The 21,350-nt window shown below is 48.2% G+C and overlaps 1 protein-coding gene across 1 annotated transcript in view; it reads left to right on the forward strand.

The window, feature by feature from the left end:
• The first annotated feature begins 5,207 nt into the window (after positions 1-5,207).
• RNF165 (ring finger protein 165) overlaps positions 5,208-21,350 on the forward strand; it is a 96,500-nt gene continuing 80,357 nt past the window's right edge. Inside the window, exon 1 of the mRNA XM_039338646.1 lies at positions 5,208-5,547. Coding sequence (XP_039194580.1) covers positions 5,490-5,547 — 58 coding nt within the window. The 5' untranslated portion in view covers positions 5,208-5,489. The remainder of the gene's footprint in view (positions 5,548-21,350) is intronic.

Here is a 21,350-nt window from a genome sequence, read left to right on the forward strand (position 1 = left end):
AAGAAGGGAGAGGGAGGGAGAAAGGAAGGAAGGAAGGAAAGAAAGGGAGGGAGGGAGGGAGAAAGGAAAGAAGGAAGGAGGGAAAGGAAGGAAGGAAAGGAAAGGAAGAAGGGAGAGAGGGAGGGAGAAAGGAAGGAAGGAAGGAAAGAAAGGGAGGGAGGGAGGGAGGGAGAAAGGAAGGAAGGAGGGAACGGAAGGAAGGAAAGGAAGGAAAGGAAAGGAAGAAGGGAGAGGGAGGGAGAAAGGAAGGAAGGAAAGAAAGGAAGGGAGGGAGGGAGGGAGAAAGGAAAGAAGGAAGGAAGGAGGGAACGGAAGGAAGGAAAGGAAGGAAAGGAAGAAGGGAGAGGGAGGGAGAAAGGAAGGAAGGAAAGGAAGGAAGGAAGGAGGGAAAGGAGGGAGGGAGGGAGGGAGGGAGGAAGGAAGGAAGGAAGGAAGGAAGGAAGGTTCCCCATTGACAGTGGAGGCCATGGGTATTGTTTCAAGGAATGGGATCCCATTCAACAGGACGTAGTACTTTGGGGGTGCACCTTCTTTCAAAAGTGGGGCAGCTGTCTTTCAGAGTTTTTCTTCCAACTCTATTATTGTTATTGTTAAGTCATTTAGACCCAAACAATCTGAGTTATTAATTAATTATCTGGGTGAGCTGGATAAGGGTGTTTGCAGAAGTATGCTGCACTCCTTATTGACTGAGTTAATTAAGATGATGCAAGCACAAGATTGGACAACATAAGTTTCAGATTAATTCTGGGTATTTGCTTTATTATAAAAAAAGGTTGTTTTCAAGCTGCACCTGCATAATTGGCTAAGCTCGGTTAGAATTAACCTTGATTAGTTTATTGTATTGAGTGAATTGAAACTGTTTGATTCGTTTATTGTTCAAATGCATTGTGTGAATCCAGAACATGGGTTAATTCAGGGAGCAGCTTAAGTGTTGTGTATACGGAGTTAAAAATAAATAAATACTTGCCCTACACTGTTTATTGCAACACTATGCCACTGATTCCGTAAAGACAACTGAACTTTAACAGCAACCAAAATATTCACGGTAAGAAGATTGAAGCCATTTACACAATTACAATGCTTTGTTGCATAAAACAACGTAACTACTAATCGGAAGAGTAGTGTTTTTAATTTAGTCACCATCCAGGACCAAACAGAATTCAATAATAAAATTACAGCCAGTTTGTTTGATAATAATCTATATATACTGAGAGAATCTAATCCAAATACTGAGAGAATCTAATCTAAAGTCTGTAGATAATAACACAAATTTTAAAAACATGATACCAGTACAATTACAAAGACAGGACAGAACACAGCGGAATATAGATTTATATAATTTGTCTGTTAACGTCTGAAATTATATGAAATAACTAAAATAGTTAAGAATAGTTAACATGAAACATACAAATATACAATCATTATCTTATTACAAACTACACCCATAATATCAATGTTGTAATTATATAAATCTATAAAAGCATGGTGTAAAACACAGCAGTACATGTATAAGAAAGGAATATCAATAATGAAAAAACTAAATAATGAAAACAATGCAAATGTATGAGCGAAGTCATGCTTTGGCAAGATAACGAAGAAATAACTATTTACATTTATAAAAACAATAGATAAATTCTTCCAATTAACCAGCCATGGATCCTTGTTCAAAATTCTGCCCTTCTGAGATTCTGACTCTATATACACAGCACACAGATAAGGTCATGAAACATAAATGTGTATTTTGTGAACACACACACAGGCAACCCACTTAACAAACCCATAGTGCGTTAGATTTAGCTCCAAATAGGCCTGGTTTTGTTTATGAACAAAGGTCACTTCCCCAAATTCAATACTATGAATTTACAGTAACGGACTCTTCTTGTTAAGCAGATAGATGCAAAATCCTAGAGTGGTCTCATTTTCATGGGTCCTCCTGGATCCTCTAGTTAGTTTTCGTTTCATTGAGGGATGAAACCCAGCTTGATGTTGTTGTGAAGGTGCTGGACTATAAACTAGTAGACAAGTTCTAGTACCGCTTTAGGCTGGGTTACTTTGGGCCAATTATCAGGAGACGGTGAATTCTAGTCCCGCCTTAAGGCATGAAAGCCAGCTGGGTGACTTTGGGCCAATCACCAGGAGGTTGTGAGTTCTAGTCCCATTTTAGGCATGAAAGCCAGCTGGGTGACTAAGGGCCAATCACCAGGAGACGGTGAGTTCTAGTCCCACCTTAGACATTAAAGCCGGCTGGGTGACTTTGGGCCAATCACCAGGAGACGGTGAGTTCTAGTCCCACCTTAGACATTAAAGCTGACTGGGTGACTTTGGGCCAATCACCAGGAGACGGTGAGTTCTAGTCCCGCCTTAGATGTTAAAGCTGGCTGGGTGACTTTGGGCCAATCACCAGGGGCTGGTGAGTTCTAGTCCCACGTTAGGTGACTCTGGGTTGGTCATCCTCTCTCCGCCCAACCCAAAGGGTTATTGTGAGGAAAATATAAGGTAGAAGCCTTCGGTATAAACACGATGTATTTCGTTGTTTTTTTTTTAATTTTTTATTTAAATTTTCAATACATATATACATTATATAAAAAGCGATTCATTTATGCATTGCACAAAAGACAGCATAGGCAGGATGTATTGTGTGAAGGCAGTCTGTGTGGAAGAGCCCTTAATAAGGCCCTAATTTCTCTGTACACGTACTCCTTGACCTACAACAATTCATTTAGTGACCATTCAAAGTCACGATGGCACTGAAAAAAGCGACAACTGTTTTTCACAGTTACGACCTTTGCAGAATCCCCACGATCACGTAATCACAATTCAGGCGCTTGACAACTGACTCGTATTTATGACGGTTGCAGTGTCACGCGATCCCCTTTTGCGACGTTCCGACGAGCAAACTCAACGGGGAAGGCCAGATTCACATAACAAGTGTTTTACTAATTTAACATTGCAGTGATTCAAGAACGATGGCCAGGAAGGCCATAAAACGGGGCAAAACACACTTCAGAATTATCTTGCTTAGCGACAGAAATGTCGGACTCCATCGTGGTCATAAGCCGAGGACCCTCTGTATATTGTGTGAAAGCAGTTTGCATTGAAGAGCCCTCAAAGAGGCCGTCACGCCTCTGTTAATTCCGTAACTTCAAAGAGTTTAGGCACATCCTTTCTCATTGTGACCCCTTCGGCGAAACCCGACGTAAAGAGGGACACTGTTGAAAATCAGCTATTTAAAAGTTTGTACAATTTTTTTGTGTGTGTGTGGTGGGATGTGTGTGTTACGGAAACAAGAACAAAAAATTTAATAACAGGGAGAAATAATCTCCCCTCCCAAACAGAGACAAGCAAGATGATCCAGGAATATAATGGAGCCCAGGATTTCTGTCCTTAAGCAAGTTTGGCTCCAGTGTACGACCTTTCTCGCCGTCGTTAAGCGAATCACTGCACTCGTTAAGTTAGCAACATGGTCATTATGTAAATCCAGCTTCCCCCATGGACTTTGCTTGTCATAAGGTCCCAAAAGGGGATCTTGTGACCCCCCCCAGGGACGCTGCAACCGTCATAAATATGAACCACTTGCCGAGTGTCCGAATTTTGGTCATGTAACGAGGATGCTGAAACACTCCTAAGTTTGAAAAACGGTCACGTCACATTTTTCAGGGCTGTTGTAACTTCGGTTGCTAAACAACCTGTTGTAAGTCGAGGGCTATCTGTAACTTTGAATGGGATGCTGCGAAGGACGGTCACAAGCCACACTTTTCAGGGCCGTCGTAACTAAACTGTTGTAAGTCAAGGACTATGTAACTTTGGGATGCTGCAAAGGATGGTCGTAAGTCACAGTTTTCAGGGCTGTCGCAACTTCGGTCACTAAACAAATTGTTGTTGTCAAGGACTATCTGTAACTTTGAATGGGATGCTGCAAAGGACAGTCGTAAGCTGCATTTTTCAAGGCTGTCTCAACTAAACTGTTGTAACCAACCTAGAACAAAGGAGAAACTTCTTGACAGAACAATTAACCAATGGAACAACCTGCCTCCAGAAGCGGTGAATGCTCCAACACTGGAAGTTTTTAAGAAGAGACTGGACTGCCATTTGTCTGAAATGGTGTAGGGTTTCCTGGCTGAGCAGGGGGTTGGACTAGATGACCTCCAAGGTCCCTTCCAACTTTATTATTATTATTGATCATCACATAGTCAGCCAGATGTTCAGGCTGGATTTGGTATTTTGTCTACCTATCGAGTCCTTACCCAGGACCTGGGATAGGCAGATGTGGATGTTTGATGGTATTACAGATCTCGTCGCAAGATGGAAGCAGTTCCTAATAAGGCTGCCTTTTGCAATTGACTAATAGCAAATTTGTCAATGCCAATGGTGTTCAAGTGGTGCTCCAGTTGTTTTGGGATTGCACCCAAGGCGCCCATGACTATTGGTACTACCCTTGCTTGCTTTTGCCACAGTCTTTCTATTTCTATTTGTAGGTCTTTGTATTTTGTTCTCTTCTCGGTTCTTTCTCGTCTATTCTGCTGTCTCCAGAATATTATTATTAAGTTGAGAACTATTATTTATTATTATTATAATTCAAGAACTATTATTATTATAAGTCAAGAACTATTATTATTTATTATTCTAAGTTGAGAACTATCTGTAACTTTGGGATGCTGCAAAAGACGGTCACAAGTCACACTTTTCCAGGCCTTCCCAAACGCAGTCGCTAAACCAGCTGTTGTAAGTCGAGGACTCCCTCACGTTGTAGCCCCCCCCACCTACCCCTCCTCTTTTGGTGCCCCCCTCACGGGTCTCCCCCAGCCCCTTTTCACCCCTTTGCCCTCAAGCTGCGTCCCGAGGGAGCCTCCTCGCTTCTCCCCCACTCGCCGGCCAGGAACGGGGCGCCTGCCCCCCCCAAGGACGACTCTTCCCCACGACCTCCGCACCCCCCGAGCCACGCTCGCTCGCCCGCCCGCTCTTCCCCCCAGCTGCTTCAGGCGCAGCTGCCCGACGGGACTGACCGAGCAGCTGCAGCCGCCGGGCTTTTATACCCAGCCGCTCCGGCGCACCGCCCCTTCCCACTCCTGAGAGGGTGAATGGGCGTGGCCTCCCGCCCAGCGCCTCCCCTGATTGGGCGTCCCCCTCCCGGGCCGGAGGCGCGCGCCGACGCCGCATCCCTGGCTCGACGCCGAGCCGCGTCGGTCATTGGCTGCCGCCCCCTTTGTCAGGCGAGCAGCTGCGGGCTCAGCTCCCCATTTGAATGGAGCGAGGGGAGCGGCCAGGAGCCGCGTCCAGGGGCCAGCCGCCTTCCCGGAGCCCCCCGACGCCGCCGACGCCTCTCCCGGAGCAGCAGCCGAGCCAGCGCCGGGCCCCGTCGCGGGGGGACGGCCGCCGCCGCCGCCGGGGCTGCTAGCTGAGCGCCGCCGCGGAGGAAGAGGAGGAGAAGGAGCCGAGCGGGCGATCAGCGCCGGGCACCGTACCGCCTCGCCTCGTCGTCGCCGGGCAGGATGGTTTTGGTTCACGTCGGCTATCTTGTTCTTCCAGTGTTCTCTGTGCGAAACAGAGGTATTCTCGCTTTCTCGTGTCGTTCCTTTGGCCAGCCTGCCAGACGGCCGGGGCTGGGTGGGCAAGCGGGGCTCGTGTGAACGCCTTCCTGGCGGGTCAGAGGGGAGAGGGGGAGAGGTCGAGGGGGCGGGGAGGGGGAGGCAGAGAGAGAGAGAGAGAGAAAGGAGGGAGGGAGAGGGAGGCAGAAGGAGAGGGAGAGGAAGAAGGGAGGGAGGCGGAGAGAGAGAGAGAGAGGAAGGGAGGAAGGGAGAGGCAGAAAGAGAGAGAGGGAGGCAGAAAGAGAAAGGAGAGGGGAAGGAGGGGGAGGCAGAAAGAGAGGGAGAAGGACAGAAAGAAGGGAGGGAGGCAGAAAGGGGGAGGCAGAGGGAGAGAAAGGAGAGAGGGAGGGAGGGAAGGCAGAGAGGGAGGGTGGGGAAAGGAGAGGGGGAGGCAGAAAGAGGGAGAGAAAGAAGGGAGCGACGGAGGGAGGGGAGGCAGAGGGAGAGAAGAGAGGGAGGAAGGAAGGGGAGGCAGAAATAGAAGGGAGGGAGGGTGGGGGAGGCAGAAAGAGGCAGAGGGAGAGAAAGAAGGGAGAGAGGGAGAGGAGGGGGGGAGGGGAGGCAGAAAAAGAGGAGGGAGGGAGGGTGGACGAGGTAGAAAGAGAGAGAGAAAGGGATAAAGGAGGGAGAGGTAGAAAGAGACAGGGAGAGAAAGAAGGGAGAAAGGGAGGGAAGAGAGAGAAAGAAGGGAGGAAGGGAGGGAAGAGAGAGAGAGAGAGAGAGAGAGACGGGGAGGAAGGGGAGGCAGAAAGAGAGAGAGAAAGAGGGGGGGGGAGAGAGGGGAGGGGGAGGCAGCGAACGCGTGTCTGTCTTGGGCAAGGCGAGGGGTCCCGCGGAAGGAACAATACGCCCCCTCCCTCCCTGCCTCTCCCCCCTCCAAGGCGAGCGAGGGGGCGAGAGGGAAGCCAGGGGGAGGCTTGCAAAGCAGGATCTGGGGACAAAAGGTGCGAAGGGGGTCGTGGGGAGGGGGCGACCCCAGCCTTCTGCTGCTTCTGCTGGAGAGGCGGGGGAGGATCCGGATGGAAGGATCTCCTAATCGGGGATCCAGGCGGGGCAGAGGAAGGCGGATCGAGGAAGGCGGGGGGGGGGGAAGAGGAGAAGAGATCCACCGCCCTCCCGGGTGTGGGTGTGTGTTGGCGGGGGTGGGGTGGGGGTCTTGAGCTTCGGGGGCTCCTCCTGGGTTCGGGAAGAATGGGCAGCCCCTCCCCTCGTGCTCCCCCCACCCCCCTCTATTTTCTCTCTCCCGGTGGACCCCTCCCACTGTTTTCTCCCCCCCCCCGGCCTAACAATAATCGATTCCCTCCCTGCCTCGATCCTTTTTCTACGACCCAGATCGTTACCAGCTTCTTGGGGGGCTGGGGGGGGGCTGGCTGGCGGGGGGGGGGGAAGCGGAATTGTTTTTTGGGGGGGAGGGTCGAGCAGGCATGCCCTACCTGCTGCCCCCTTGGGAGGGGTCGTTCCGTGCAGGAATAAGGGGGTGGGGGGGGGTCTCTGCAATGGATCCGGATCCCCTCGGAATCCGGAGGAAGCTTTTGTAAGGGGGGGGGGAAGCGCCTCTCCTACCTATTTCCCAGCCCCCCCCCTTTTTTTCCCTCTGCCTCCTTGTGAACTCTGCTTAACCCCCCCCTCCTCCCCGGTCGGGGATCTATTTTTATATTGGCTTCTCCAGCGAATTTGATTCCTTTTGGGGGGGGGGGGCTGGCTGGCTGGCTAGGTGGGTAGGTGGGTGTCAAGGCTTTGCCCCTCCTCGTTTTTGTTCCGGTTATGGTTTCCTAACGAGGTGCATTCTCTCTTACCCCTCCCCACCAAAGACCCCCCCCCCTCCCCAGTGATCTCTGCTTCTCCTTTTGGGATTTCCACCTGGCCATCCCAACTCTTAAGCCGAGATGCCCCCACAATTCCCTGGAGAAATCCTAAACCTCTGGCTTAAAGGGGGGGTCTCTCTCTCTCTCCCCCCCCCTTTCCCTGATTCCAAGGGACTTTTAATATGGGATGTGTATATCTCTGCATATTCCCCCCCCCGCGCATATATTTCTCCATTCCACCCGTTTCCCACAAGCAACACAAAAGGACTGGAGTCTTGATTCGTGCCTTCCATTTGGCTCTGTTCCTTCCCTCCCCATCCTTTTAATTTCCTTCTCCATCCGGATCCAAAAACTGGCTCTTCATCATTCTTTCCTTCTCTCCCCCCCCTCCTACCGACCCCCCCCTTGAGATTACAGACCCTTCTAGAGTGGATGGACTCCCCCTGGACCCTTTTTTTTTTAACTTTTAAGAAGCTGATGATAGAGGTTGCTTTTACTGCACCCAGCCTGGGAGGGTCATTTCCACCAAGGTGGGGTGGGGCTTAGAAAAGGGGTCCCCAATTCCCCTAGGCTGTGGACCGGTACCGGTCACGGCATGCCACCCAAGCAAGCAAAGCGCCATCCCGTGGGATGGAGGCAGCACACAAAAAAACCATGCGGAAAAATCTTGGAACCGGTCCCTGGGGCCCCAAAAGGTTGGGGACCTCTGGTTTAGAGTCTCCTGCTTGAGCAGGGGGTTGGACTAGAACAAGGGTCCCCAACCCCCAGTCTATGGACTGGTACTGGGCCGTGGCATGCCAGCAACTGGTCTGCACAAACAAGCAAAGCCCCATTCATGGGATGCAGGCAGCACACACAACCACACATTCTCCGGTCCGTGGGAAAACCTCTCTCCATGGAACCGGCCTCTGGGGCCCCAAAAGGTTGAGGACCCCTGGTTTAGAGTCTCCTGCTTGAGCAGGGGGTTGGACTGGAACAAGGGTCCCCAACCCCTGGGCCACGACAACCGGTCCACACAAACAGGCAAAGCTCCATCCGTGGGATGTAGGCAGCACACAAAACCACGCATTCTCTGGTCCGTGGGAAAACCTCACTCCACGGAACCGGTCCCTGGGGCCCCAAAAGGTTGAGGACCCCTGGTTTAGAGTCTCCTGCTTGAGCAGGGGGTTGGACTGGAACAAGGGTCCCCAACCCCGGGCCACGACAACTGGTCCGCACAAACAGGCAAAGCCCCATCCGTGGGATGCAGGCAACATACAAAACCACGCATTCTCCGGTCCGTGGGAAAACCTCTCTCCACGGAACCGGTCCCTGGGGCCCCAAAAGGTTGGGGACCTGTGGTTTAGAGTCTTCTGCTTGAGCAGGGGGTTGGACTAGAACAAGGATCCCCAACCCTCGGGCCACAGCATGCCAGCAACCGGTTTGCACAAACAGGCAAAGCCCCATCCCTGTGGGATACAGGCAGCACACAAAACCACGCATTCTCTGGTCCGTGGGAAAACCTCTCCACGGAACCGGTCCCTGGGGCCCCAAAGGTTGAGGACCTCTGGACTAGGAGAGGAAAGCTTTAAATCCAGGAGCAGAATCCTGTCCCTTCACCTGGGTAAACCTTTTTGACAAACCCTTTCCCCTTTTGAAAGCTCCCCCCCCTCTGATCTTGGCTAAAAAAAGGTGGGAGGCTGGCCCTTTAAGACAGCCGTGTCAGCTGGAACTCAAAAAGACCCCAACATTGTTCAATTTCTTGCAGTTTTCTCCCACCCTCTCCCGCCCTCCTGAACGAGGATGGGACGGGAGGGGGGGGGTGGCTGCTTCTTGCATTGATCCAAACTTGTTTTTTTTTCCTTTATTGTTTTTGATTTATTTATTGAGTTTTTCTTCATTGTGTAGATCCGTGAATGGTCCACCTGCTGCCCTGTGTTGCCTTGTAGTTCTCTGGCTCTGCATTTTAGCTCTAATGTTGACACCCCTTCCTTTAACCATTTCCTGTACCCATCTGAGAAAACGCAGTGGCATTTTAAGTAGAAGTATCCTCTCTTCTGCAGATCTAAGGGGCAAAGGGGTGGGTGGGTGAGTGGGTGGGTGGGGGCAGGAAAGCAAACTTAAATTGCTAAGCCTTTTAAACAGTGGGGGAGTGAAATTCCTGCTCTTTCTTGTGTGGCTTCGAAGTGGGGGGAAAAAAAGACAAAAGATTAAACACAAAGAAAGAAAGAGAAAAAGAAAGAAAGAAAGAAAATGGTTTTCTGAGATTTATTGATGAAGATGCAACCTTCATCACAATCATGCTTTTTTTAAAATAAAAATAAATGGGCAGGATATAATTTCAGAATGAGTTCTTGTAAATTGGGGATGAAAAAAAATCTGTTCTGCTTTCTTTCTTTTTTCTTTTTAAAAAAAATGCTTTTGTTTCGGAAGAGACGGCTTCTCTGCTCTTTGGGTTTTGTTAAGTACACAACACACCCACTGAGAATCCATTGCAAAGGCATGTGGCATTGGAATTATCCAAGTCTTTTTTTTGAGAGAGAGGATACTGACGCTTAAAACCGAAGCCCTGAAAACCACCAAGCTTCTTGTGAAAAATAAAAATAAAAATAAAAAAAAATAGCAGACAGACCTGATTGTTCAATCGTGTTTCTCTTTAGCTGTCATTGTTGTAGATTAGGAAAAAAAAACCTCAAAAAAAAAAAAAACCAAAAACCCAGGCCATTTTCAATATAGCTGTAGTTTTATAACGCCATTTTTTTTGTATCTTCATCCTGTTTAGAGGAATACATTTGCACTGTAAATTCCTGTTCAGTGGATTCATTTTGCTTTCGTTTGGGGTGCTCGCTTGGATCAACACTACCCAAATCTTCCTGTTTTGCAATGCACAATAGCTTTCCAGTTTAAAGAAATCCTGGCTCTTAAAAAAAAAAAAAATTGGATTTACAACGTGGCCATTAAGAGCAGGCACACACTGTGGCTTGTGCCAAGCTTTATTTAAATTTATTTCCCGGTGCACACAAAAGGATTCCGCACCTTTGCACACTGCATGTTACATATGAATGCCACACAGACGGGGAACATATACCCCAAACCAGCATCCTTGGCCACAAAATTGGGCTTGCAATATTTTCATAGAAAGCTGGTCCCCAGCCCCCCCCCAGTTTGGCACCCACTATTTATTTGACTGCCCTCACTGGGCACTCTAATCCAATGGTGATATTTGGGGGTCCTCACAGGCTGCACCCAGGGTGTGGGGGTGACACAGGGCAGGGGAAACCCCAAACCCACCCAGCCACCCACCCCTGCCCCAAAAGAGGCCAGAGAAAAATGGATATAACGCTTGAGCAAAATGATCCTCCATTCAACAGGGATAAAACATTTCTTTCTGCTCTGCTGGATTTTTGACTTCCTGTTCTTATTTTGTGGGTAAATTTTTTTCTGTATCCAGATATCCTTTGGTTGTGTACCCCTTCCTTTTTGTTTGTTTTTTTCTTGTACTAAAAACTTGGAGCATGGTCTGTATTTTTTTACATTACCTAGTTTCCTCCTGATTGTAAATTTCTCTTTTGTAGAGACACACTTGCTGAAAATGTAACGTGCCGTAGCCTTTATACATCTACTCATTTTTATGCTGCTTCTGTTTTGTTGGCATGGTTGGGGCTCCTGTTGCCTTTTTTGTATTGTGTGCATGACAACATTGTTACGACACAGTTCCACTAATACTAATCTACAATCTCTCAATAAAGAACTAGTTTTCCTCTATTAACCCTAGTGTGCTTTTTCTATTGCTGTTTACCCTCATTTATCGTTGTATTCCTGCTGTTTTAGATTTATTTATTTTTCCCCTCCCCTCGCTTTCCCATAGCCTTACCTCCTCCCATTTGAGTGAATGAAAAGACATTATTATTATTTTTGGAGGGATGTTATGGTGTGAAGTCTTGGGTGCCCATTTCTCTATCCCATTCTCAATACACATCCTATATTATGATGGGGATTGTCCTCTTCTCTGGCCAGAGGTGACTGTATCCAGGCTAAACCACAGAATTTCTATTTCTGCCTGTGAAATGAAAATATAAACACACACGTCAGTGCCCTATTTGACGTGTTAAAAGGCCTCCCTATTTTATCCATCTGTTAAAAGGACTCCCCATTTTATCCATCATGACACCGAGGTGGGGGGTGACCAAGGGAAGCGGACATCCTGAGCGAAAGGCAGGTAATTCTCAACTTGCGACCAAAGTGGAGCCCAACATTTATGTCGCTAAGCGAGGCAGTTAAGTGAAGTTGGCCCCATTTTTGCCACGTTTCTGGCCACACCTGTTAAGAGAATCCTCACAGTTATTAAATTAATAACGTGGTAGTGAAGTGACTTTGGCTTCCCCCATTTCCAGAAGGCCGCGAAAGGGGGGAATCACGTGACACCCTCCCTAGGGGACATTGCACCCGTCATAAATACGAACCCGTCCGAATTTTGATCACCTGACCCCGGGGAGGGGGATGCTACAATAGTCCCCAGAAGGAAAAAACGGTCCTCCTTGGTGATGTTTATTTCCCCCCCACCCAGTGCTGTTGTAACTTTGAATGGTCACTAAAAGGAACGGGTCGTAAGTTGAGAACAACCTGTACTTCATGGACATGGAGGCACGGGCCCTTGAAAAGTCTGGTTTTTGAATGGGTGTGTTGGCCCGGTCCTATGAATCAAACTTCCCCCCCCCCCCGGACTCGGGAGTGTGCGGGGGGAGGGCATGTGTGCATGCACGCAACATGTGCATATACATCGAGGCAACGACACGGATGCTAGGAAAATAAATACACAGCTTGGGATCCATTCTCCAAAGCTTGATTGCAGAACCAATACACGGATTCCTTTGGGAATGGTTTTTTTTTTTCCTTTCTCCATGAGGCGTGTCTCCAAAAATGGGGGGGGCAGTCCTAGAAGATGGGACTCCCCCCCCCCAGATAGGCACTCGGGGGGGGGGGCAAAAGGCCTCTGGATTCTTTCGTTTGTAAAGGGCTCCTTTTCCCTAAACAAAATGGAGAAATATAAAAGCTGTAGGAGATTCCTTTGCCCCCCCAACTATCTCTCTCTCTCTCTCTCTCTCTCTCTCTCTCTCTCTCTCTCTCTCATTCTCATTTCTTTCTTTTTCATTCTCTCCAATTATTTTTCATTCTCATTCTCATTTCTCTTTCATTCTCTCATTCTCTCTCTTTCATTCTCTTATCTCTCTCATTCTCCCAGTCTCTTTTTCATTCTCTCTTTTCTCTTTTTTTCTCTCTCATTCTCCCCAATTCTCTCCCATTCTCTTTTTCATTCTCTCTTTTCTCTCTTTCTCTTTTTCATTCTCTGTCTCTCCTTCTCGCTCCTTCTCTCCAATTCTTTTTCATTCTCCTCTCTCGTTTCTCTTTTTCATTCTCTCCTCCCTCTCTCTCTCTCTCCTTCTCTTTCCCATCCTCATTCTCTCCTTCGCTCCCTCCCTCTCCCTCTCTCTCTCTCTCTCCTTCTCTTTCCCATCCTCATTCTCTCCTTCCCTCCCTCCCTCCCTTTCTCTCTCTCTCTCCTTCTCTTTCCCATCCTCATTCTCTCCCTCCCTCCCTCTCTCTCTCTCTCTCTACTTCTCTTTCCCATCCTCATTCTCTCCTTCTCTCTCTCTCTCTCTCTCTCTCCTTCTCTTTCCCATCCTCCTTCTCTCCTTCCCTCCCTCCCTCTCCACTCCCATATGTGGGATGGAAAGCAACATTCACATCAGCATCTGCTCAAATGTTCCCCTACGATTGACCGCCTTCCTCTCTGTGAATTCCGGTGAGTCAGGGGGAGGCAAGCACAAACGTGGTTAAATTTAGGTCAGTGCTTAAAGCTAGCTGCACAAACTCAGGGCCTTGGAATCCTGGCCAATGTCTCTCCTAGGTCAGGGACCACCGCCCTCTTTGGACCCTTTTTCCCCACGTATCTGAGCGGCGATCCCAATTTTTGACCACACACACACTAGACACTTTCTCCTTTCCTGGACAAAGTGCCCCCTCCTCAAAACCCCCCAGGCTTAGATCTCGGCCCACACCAACAACATCATCATCATCACACACGTTAGCTTGCATGTAGTGGGAGAACATGCATGCCTCTGTCTGGCCACGGAAGGATCTGCTCATCCTTCAACGATGTGACTTCTTCTTCTCCTCATTTCTCCCGCTTCCCCTGTTTGTCTGCTCCTTCCATTCTCTCGCGGAGAAATAATTTCCTTGGGGGAGGGGTGGGGGGAAAGACGATCAACCATAAAGCAAGCCACTCAACCCAGACCTATTAGATCCCGGATCCTGGCCAAGGAAAATATATCACCCCTTGGCAGCTGTTTCCCCCCCTCTCTCCGCCACCTCCCTTTGCGAGAGTTCCCGTTCGTTCGCTGCATCGGCACGCAAGTGTGTCCAGATCTGCTCCTCGAGAGTTAATGTTCACACAGATAACAACTCTGGAAAAGTAGCTTTGGGTGCTCTGCTAAGTCCAGAAAAATCTGCTGGGTTAATGGGGATGCCTTGCTTAATCATTTGTCATCGCTATTTGGGGATTAACCTGCCTTGGAAGCGCACCCGTGTCACGCCTTGCCGTGTAAATAATCGGAGGTCTCCATAAATTCATCCCTCGTTGAGAAATGCATTCCGTGCCCGGGTCTTGGGAAACGATGAACAGGCTGTCCTCTTTGTGTTCCACTGGCCCAGAGCTGCTGGACACAGGCGGTCCTCGACTTACGACGGCCCCAACTCTGTCGCTAAGCGAGGCAGCGGTGACGCGAAGGTTGCCCCGTCTTTGCCCCCTCCCGTCACCGTTGTGAAGTGCATCGCGGCAGTGGTTAAGCCAGTAACCCATTTGGTAAGTGAATCCACTTCTTCCCCCCCCCATTGACTTTGCTCATCCCTGAGGTCGCAGAAGGGGATTCCCGGGACTCTGCCACCGTCATAACTATGAGTCTGTTGCCCAGCGTACGAATTCTGATCAGGTGACCCTGGGGGACTCTGCAACCATCAGAAATAGGAGTCGGTTGCCAAATGGCCGAATTCTGATCAGGTGGCCCTGGGGATGCTACAACGGACGTAAGTGTGAAACATGGTCCTAAGTCACTCAGCGGTTGTAAGACGAGGAATTACTTTTGCTTTCTCAGGGAAAAAGTTCTGGGCGGGATGTGAAGGATCAGTCATGCTTATCTGGTTAGGGCTTCTCTGAAGCTACTGGTTTTCCCGTCACCTGTTCTGGATTTCCTTCCACGTGCCACAGATGCGAATCCTGGCCGATAAGGAAAGGTTGCTGGAATTGGGTGTGTCTAGTCCAGGGGCAGGCAATCTTGGCCCCTTCATGACTCATGGACTTCAACTCCCAGAATTCCTGAGCCAGCATGAGGGAACTATGGCCCCTTCATGACTCGCGGATTTCAGCTCCCAGAATTCCTGAGCCAGCCATGCTGAGGGGAAAGGGAGAGGTTTCCAAGCTGAGCCAGGCTGGCTCAGGAATTCTGGGAGTTGAAGTCCACGAGTCATAAAAGAGCCAAGGTTGCCTACCCCTGGCCTAGTTTAATGAAGAAAAGGACGAGGGGGGACATGATAGAAGTGTTCCAGTATCTCAGGGGCTGCCCCAAAGAAAAGGGAGTCAAGCTATTCTCCAAAGCGCCTGAAGGCAGGACAAGACGCAACGGAGGGATAATCAAGGGGAGAAGCAACCTGGAACTAAGGAGAAACTTCCTCACAGTGGGAACAATCAGTGGAATGGTTTGCCTTCAGAAGTTGTGAATGCTCCAACACTGGAGGTTTTTAAGAAGAGACTGGAAAGCCGATTGTCTGAAATGGTATAGGGTTTCCTGTCTGAGCAGGGGGTTGGACTAGATGGCCTCCAAGGTCCCTTCCAGATTCTATCCTATCCTATCTTATCCTATCCTATCCTATTGGACTAGATGACCTCCAAGGTACCTTCCAACATCATCATCATCATCATCATCATCATCATCATTATTATTATTATTATTATTATTATTATTATTATTATTATTATTATTATTACGAGGTAAAAGAAAGGCAGAGAGCACGATCCATCACTACCTTCATTATGGAAGCACAAAACCAGGGACCGGCTGGAAAATTACAGGCAGGCAGTCCTCGACTTAACCGTTCATTCAGTGACCTTTCAAAGTTACAGCGGCACTGACAAGAAATGACTCAGGACCGTTTTTCACACTTAATGACCGTCGCAGCAATCGCCAGGATCACGTGATCAAATTTCTGAAGCTCGGCAACAGACTCATATCGATGACGGTTGCTGTGTCCCCGGGGGGGTCACGTGATCCCCCTTTTGCGACCTCTGGCCAGCAAAGGTCAACGGGCAAATCCAGATTTCGCGTAACGACCGTTAGTAATACGATTGTTAAGTGAGTCTGGCTTCTCCATCGTCTTTGCTTGTCTAGAAGTGGCGGCCATTCACTTGGCGACCAACAAGGGAGGTTCGCGAAAACGGAGCAAAATTCGCTTCACAGGTATTTCGCTTAGCGACGGAAATGTTGGGCTCCACGGTGGTGGCAAGCCGAGGGACCACCTGCATCGCAAAATCTTCCTTTCTTGTTTTGGAGATCATTAAATGCTCGATCTCTGGCCTAAAAGCTGGAAAGGAGACCAAGTGTGCAGAAAGCTGAGCTATCACTGTACGACGGTGCCATCAAGACTCGGCCATGTTTAAATCAAGGGCGATTGGTTGTCCAATCTCTTCTTAAAAACTTGGAAAGCGTTATCCTATTATGAGGATCGGCTCTTCTCTCTCTCTCTCTCTCTCTCTCTCTCCCTCTCTCCCCTTTCGCTCCCTCCCTCTCCCTCTCCCCCTCTTCCTCTCCTCTCCCTCTCTCCCTCCCCCTTTCCTCTCTCTCCTTCTCTTCTTTCTCCCTTTCTTTCCCCTTCTCTCTCCCCATCTCTCTCCCTCTCTCTCCCTCTCCTCTCCCCTTCTCTCCCTCTCTCCCTCCCTCCCTCTCTCTTTCCCTCCCTCTTCTCTCTCCCCATCTCTCTCCCCCCTCTCCCTCTCCTCTCCCCTTCTCTCCCTCCCTCTCTCTCTCCCTCTCCTCCCTCTCTCTTTCCCACCCTCTTCCTCTCTCCCTCTTCCTCTCCTCTCCCTCTCTCCCTCCTCCTCTCTCCTCTCTCTCCTCTTCTTCCCTCTCCCCCTCTCTTTCCCTTTCTTTCCCTCCCTCTCTCCCTCTTCTCTCTCCCCATCTCTCTCCCCCCTCTCTCCCCCTCTCTCTCTCTCTCCCTCTCCTCTCCCCTTCTCTCCCTCCCTCTCTCTTTCCCTCCCTCTTCTCTCTCCCCCCCTCTCCCTCTCCTCTCCCCTTCTCTCCCTCCCTCTCTCTCCCTCTCTCTCTCCCTCTCCTCCTCTCTCTCTTTCCCACCCTCTCCCTCTCCTTCTTCTCTCTTCTCTCTCCCCATCTCTCTCCCCCCCTCTCTCCCCCTCTCCCTCTCCCTCTCCTCTCCCCTTCTCTCCCTCCTCTCTCCCTCCCTCCCTCTCTCTTCCCTCCCTCTTCTCTCTCCCCATCTCTCTCCCCCCTCTCTCACTCCCTCCCTCTCCTCTCCCCTCTCCCTCTCCCTCTCTCTCTCCCTCTCCTCCCTCTCTCTTTCCCACCCTCTCCCTCTCTCCCCATCTCTCTCCCCCCTCTCTCCCTCTCTCCCTCTCTCCCTCCCTCTCTCTTCTGTCCCTCAATCTCTCTTTCCCCTGTCCCACTCTTCCTGATTCTGGTTGGTAACATAAGACCCATTCTGTGCCCTTTCTCAGATTTCCTAATCTTTGCAAGCCAAGCCCTTTCCAGGGGCTTGACTGAGACGGCAGAAGAATTGAGGCTTAACATGGTCAAATCAAGGGACAGCTTGCCGGCCGAGCGCTGTAGCTTCCCGACAATGATTTTGCTGCTTTTTGTAAACCAAACAGACCTGAATGTATTTCCGTGCCCTAAAAAAAAAAAAAAAAAAAAATTACACTGGCTTAGCAACCACGTGACTTTAGGCAGAGTCGTCTCTTGACAAATATAGGCGTTGATGCTTAGGAATAATTCGTCCCCAAGAAGATGCGGTCAAAAAAAACCAAACAAAAACGAAACCCAAAGCAAAACAATGCAGCAGCATGGCGAAAGACAGAATGCCGGGCCATCTGTAACCAAGTCAGTCAGGATTTCCAGAGGTGTGAAAAAGTGTCACAACTAAAAGATGATCTAAGGTCTGATCGGGGGTATCTTTTATAGCCTATGAAGTCTTGGAGCGTTGGCGTGTTCTTAAACCATGAAAAATGAGTGGAATTATTTAGTCAGCTGGAGCTATATAAATAGATTAGATTGGACTAGACTAGACTAGAATAGAATAGAAAATACGGAATGGAATGGAAAATGTGGAATGGAAAATAATAACAACAGTAATAATAATAACAATAACAACAACAACAATAATAATGTTGGAAGGGACCTTGGAGGTCATCTAGTCCAACCCCCTGCTCAGGCAGGAAATCCAATATACCATTTCAGACAAATGGCTGCCCAGTCTCTTCTTAAAAACTTCCAGTGTTGGAGCATTCACAGCTTCTGAAGGCAGGTTGTTCCACTGGTTAATTGACTAGACTAGACTAGACAAGACAAGAATGGAATAGAATAGAATAGAATAGAATAGAATAGAATAGAATAGAAAATATGGAATAGACTAGACTAGACTAGACTAGACTAGAATAGAATAGAATAGAATAGAATAGAATAGAATAGAATAAAAAATATGGAATGGAATGGAATGGAATGGAATGGAATAGAATAGAAAATATGGAATGGAATAGACTAGACCAGACTAGACTAGACTAGAAAATATGGAATGGAATAGACTAGACTAGACTAGACTAGACTAGACTAGAATAGAATAGAATAGAATAGAATAGAATAGAATAGAAAATATGGAATAGGATAGAATAGAATAGAATAGGAATAGAATAGAATAGAATAGAATAGAATAGAATAGAGCAGAATAGAATAGAGCTGGAAGGGACCTTGGAGGTCTTCTAGTCCAGCCCCCTGCTCCAGCAGCCAATAACATTCCCATGGTCTCTCTGTGTGTGAGTGTGTGAATGACCTTCATCTTTCAAAGCCAGGTCTGGCTGAGGTTTCACCGTTTTCCTTCAGCTGTCTGGCTCCACTATTCTTGTGCCAAGCAGGTGATCCTCCACTGTTATGTGCATTTAGCCAACGTTCCAATTTACAACGGCATTGGGAAAAAAAATGACTTGTGACTGTTTTTCACACTTAGGACCGCTGCAGCATCTCCTACGGCAGGGGTGTCAAACTGCCGGCTAAGCAAGGCGGCCACTAAGCGAATGTTGTCCCGTTTTACGAACTTTCCTGCCATGGTCGTTTCAGCGAATCACTGCCGTTGCTAAGTTAGTAACACGGTTGTTAAGCGAAGCTGGTTTCCTCCTTGATTTTGCTTTGTCAGAAGGTCACAAACAGGGATCACGTGACCCCGGGGATACCACAACCGTCATGAATGGAAGTCAGTTGCCAAACATCTGAATTTTGATCATGTGACCATGCGGGGATCCCGCAAAGGCCCTAAGTGTGAAAAGCGCTTGTAAGTCACTTTTAACCAACGTTACAAGTATAAAATTGACCAACTATACAGATATAAACCTGAAAACACAAGGGCAATGGATAGGGAGACATATACACATATATTTATGAATGAGGGTGTCAGTTCTAAAGACCCTAAGAAGGATAAAAGTTGGGTTTGATGGTTAGGGAAGGGAAGTTGTAGAGTGGAATAGCAACAGCAATAGCACTCAGATTTATATACTGCTTCACAGTGCTTTACAGCCCTCTGTAAGCGGTTTACAGAGTCAGCCTATTGTTCCCCCAACAATCTGGGTCCTCATTTTACCCACCTCGGAAGGATGGAAGGCTGAGTCAACGTTGAGCCCCGTAAGGATCGAACTCCTGCAGAGAGGGAGGGAGGGAGGAAAATGGAGAGAAGGAAGGAAGGAAGGAAAAGGAAGGTAGGAAAAAGAAGAAGGTAAGGAAGGAAGGAAGGAAAAAGGAAGGAAAGGAAGGAAAAGGAAGGTGGGAAGGAAGGAAGGGAAGGAAGGAAAAAGAAGAAGGGAAGGAAGGAAAAGGAAGAAGGGAAGGAAGGAAAAGGAAGGTGGGAAGGAAGGAAAAGGAAGAAGGGAAGGAAGGAAGGAAGGAAGGAAGGAAGGAAAAGGAAGAAGGAAGGAAAGAAGGAAGGAAAAGGAAGGAAGCAAAAGGAAGAAAGGAAAGAAGGAAGGAAAGAAGGAAAAGGAAGGAAGGAAAGAAGGAAGGAAAAGGAAGGAAGGAAGGAAGGAAAAGGAAGAAGGGAAGGAAGGAAGGAAGGAAAAGGAAGGAGGGAAGGAAGGAAGGAGGAAAGGAAGGAAGGAAGGAAGGAAAAGGAAGGGAAGGAAGGAAGGAAAAGGAAGGAGGGAAGGAAGAAAGGAAGGAAAAGGAAGAAGGGAAGGAAGGAAGGAAGGAAGGAAAAGGAAAGAGAGAAGGAAGGAATAGCAATAGCAATAACACTTAGACTTATATACCGCTTCACACTGCTTTACAGCCCGCTCTAAGTGGTTTACAGAGTGTATTGACCCCAACAATCTGGGTCATCATTTTACCGACCTCGGAAGCATGGAAGGCTGAGTCAACCTTGAGCTGGTCAGGATCGAACTCCTGGCAGTCAGCAGAATTAGCCTGCAATGCTGCATTCTAACCACTGCGCCACCAGGGTTCATGTGGAATCAATGCTTTGTTTAGCTTCATAATTAACATAGCAAGAGTTGGGAGGGACCTTGGAGGTCTTCTAGTCCATCCCTCTGCTCAGGCAAGAGCCCCTATATCATTCAGGAAAAATGGCTGTCCAGTCTCTTCTTAAAAACTTCCAGTGTTGGAGCATTTACCGCTTCTGGAGGCAGGTTGTTCCACTGATTAATTGTTCTCACTGTCAGGAAATTTCTCCTTAGTTGTAGGTTGCTTCTCTCTTTGATTAGTTTCCATGGATAGTTCCAAACAACGGCTGGAAACTGATCAAGAAGAGAAGCAACCTAGAACTCAGGAGAAACTTCCTAACAGGGAAGACAATCGACTAGTGGAACAGCTTGCCACCAGAAATCATGGGCGCTCCATCCCTGGAGGCTTTTAAGAAGAGACTGGACAGTCACCTGTCTAAGATGGTAAAGGTTCTCCTGCTTGAGCCGGGGGCTGGACTAGAAGACCTCCAAAGTTCTCTTCTCTTCTCTTCTCTTCTCTTCTCTTCTCTTCTCTTCTCTTCTCTTCTCTTCTCTTCTCTTCTCTTCCCTTCCTTTCCCTTCCCTTCCCTTCCTTTCCCTTCCCTTCCATAGTCCATTCCATTCCTTCTGGTCCTGCCTTCAGGTGCTTTGGAGAATAGCTTGACCTCCTCATTGTGGCAGCCTCAAATAGATGCATATTTTCATCATTGACCACGAGTGTGAACTTCTTTCTTGGTGTGAAATGTAGGTGAGCTTGATGAAGGCCTTTGCAATGTGTTTTTATTTCTTGCTTGGTATGAAATACGAGGTGCTGCAAAGGTTCGTGATATAAATAGATGGGGTCTTCTGATAGATTTTTTTCCCCTGCTACCAATGTAGCCTTCACCATGTCTTGAGGCACAATATTGTCAAGGCATAACCTCCCTGTGCCCTGAACTGCAGTGTGGGAATTCTCTCTCTCTCTCTCTCTCTCTCTCTCTCATCTATTATCTGTCTGTCATCTCTCTATCATCCCTATCATCCTTCCACCCACCCATCCATCATCTATTTATCTATTTATTATCCATGTCATGTTTATCAGTCTCTCTCTCTGCATTATCTATCTATCTATCTATCTATCTATCTATCTATCTATCTATCTATCTATCTATTTATCTATCATCCCTATCCATCCTTCCACCTACCCATCCATCATCTATTTATCTATTTATTATCCAT

This window comes from Crotalus tigris, unplaced genomic scaffold, assembly GCF_016545835.1.
Source record: "Crotalus tigris isolate CLP2741 ecotype Arizona unplaced genomic scaffold, ASM1654583v1 scf7180000017710.2780689, whole genome shotgun sequence".
NCBI lineage: Eukaryota > Metazoa > Chordata > Lepidosauria > Squamata > Viperidae > Crotalus > Crotalus tigris.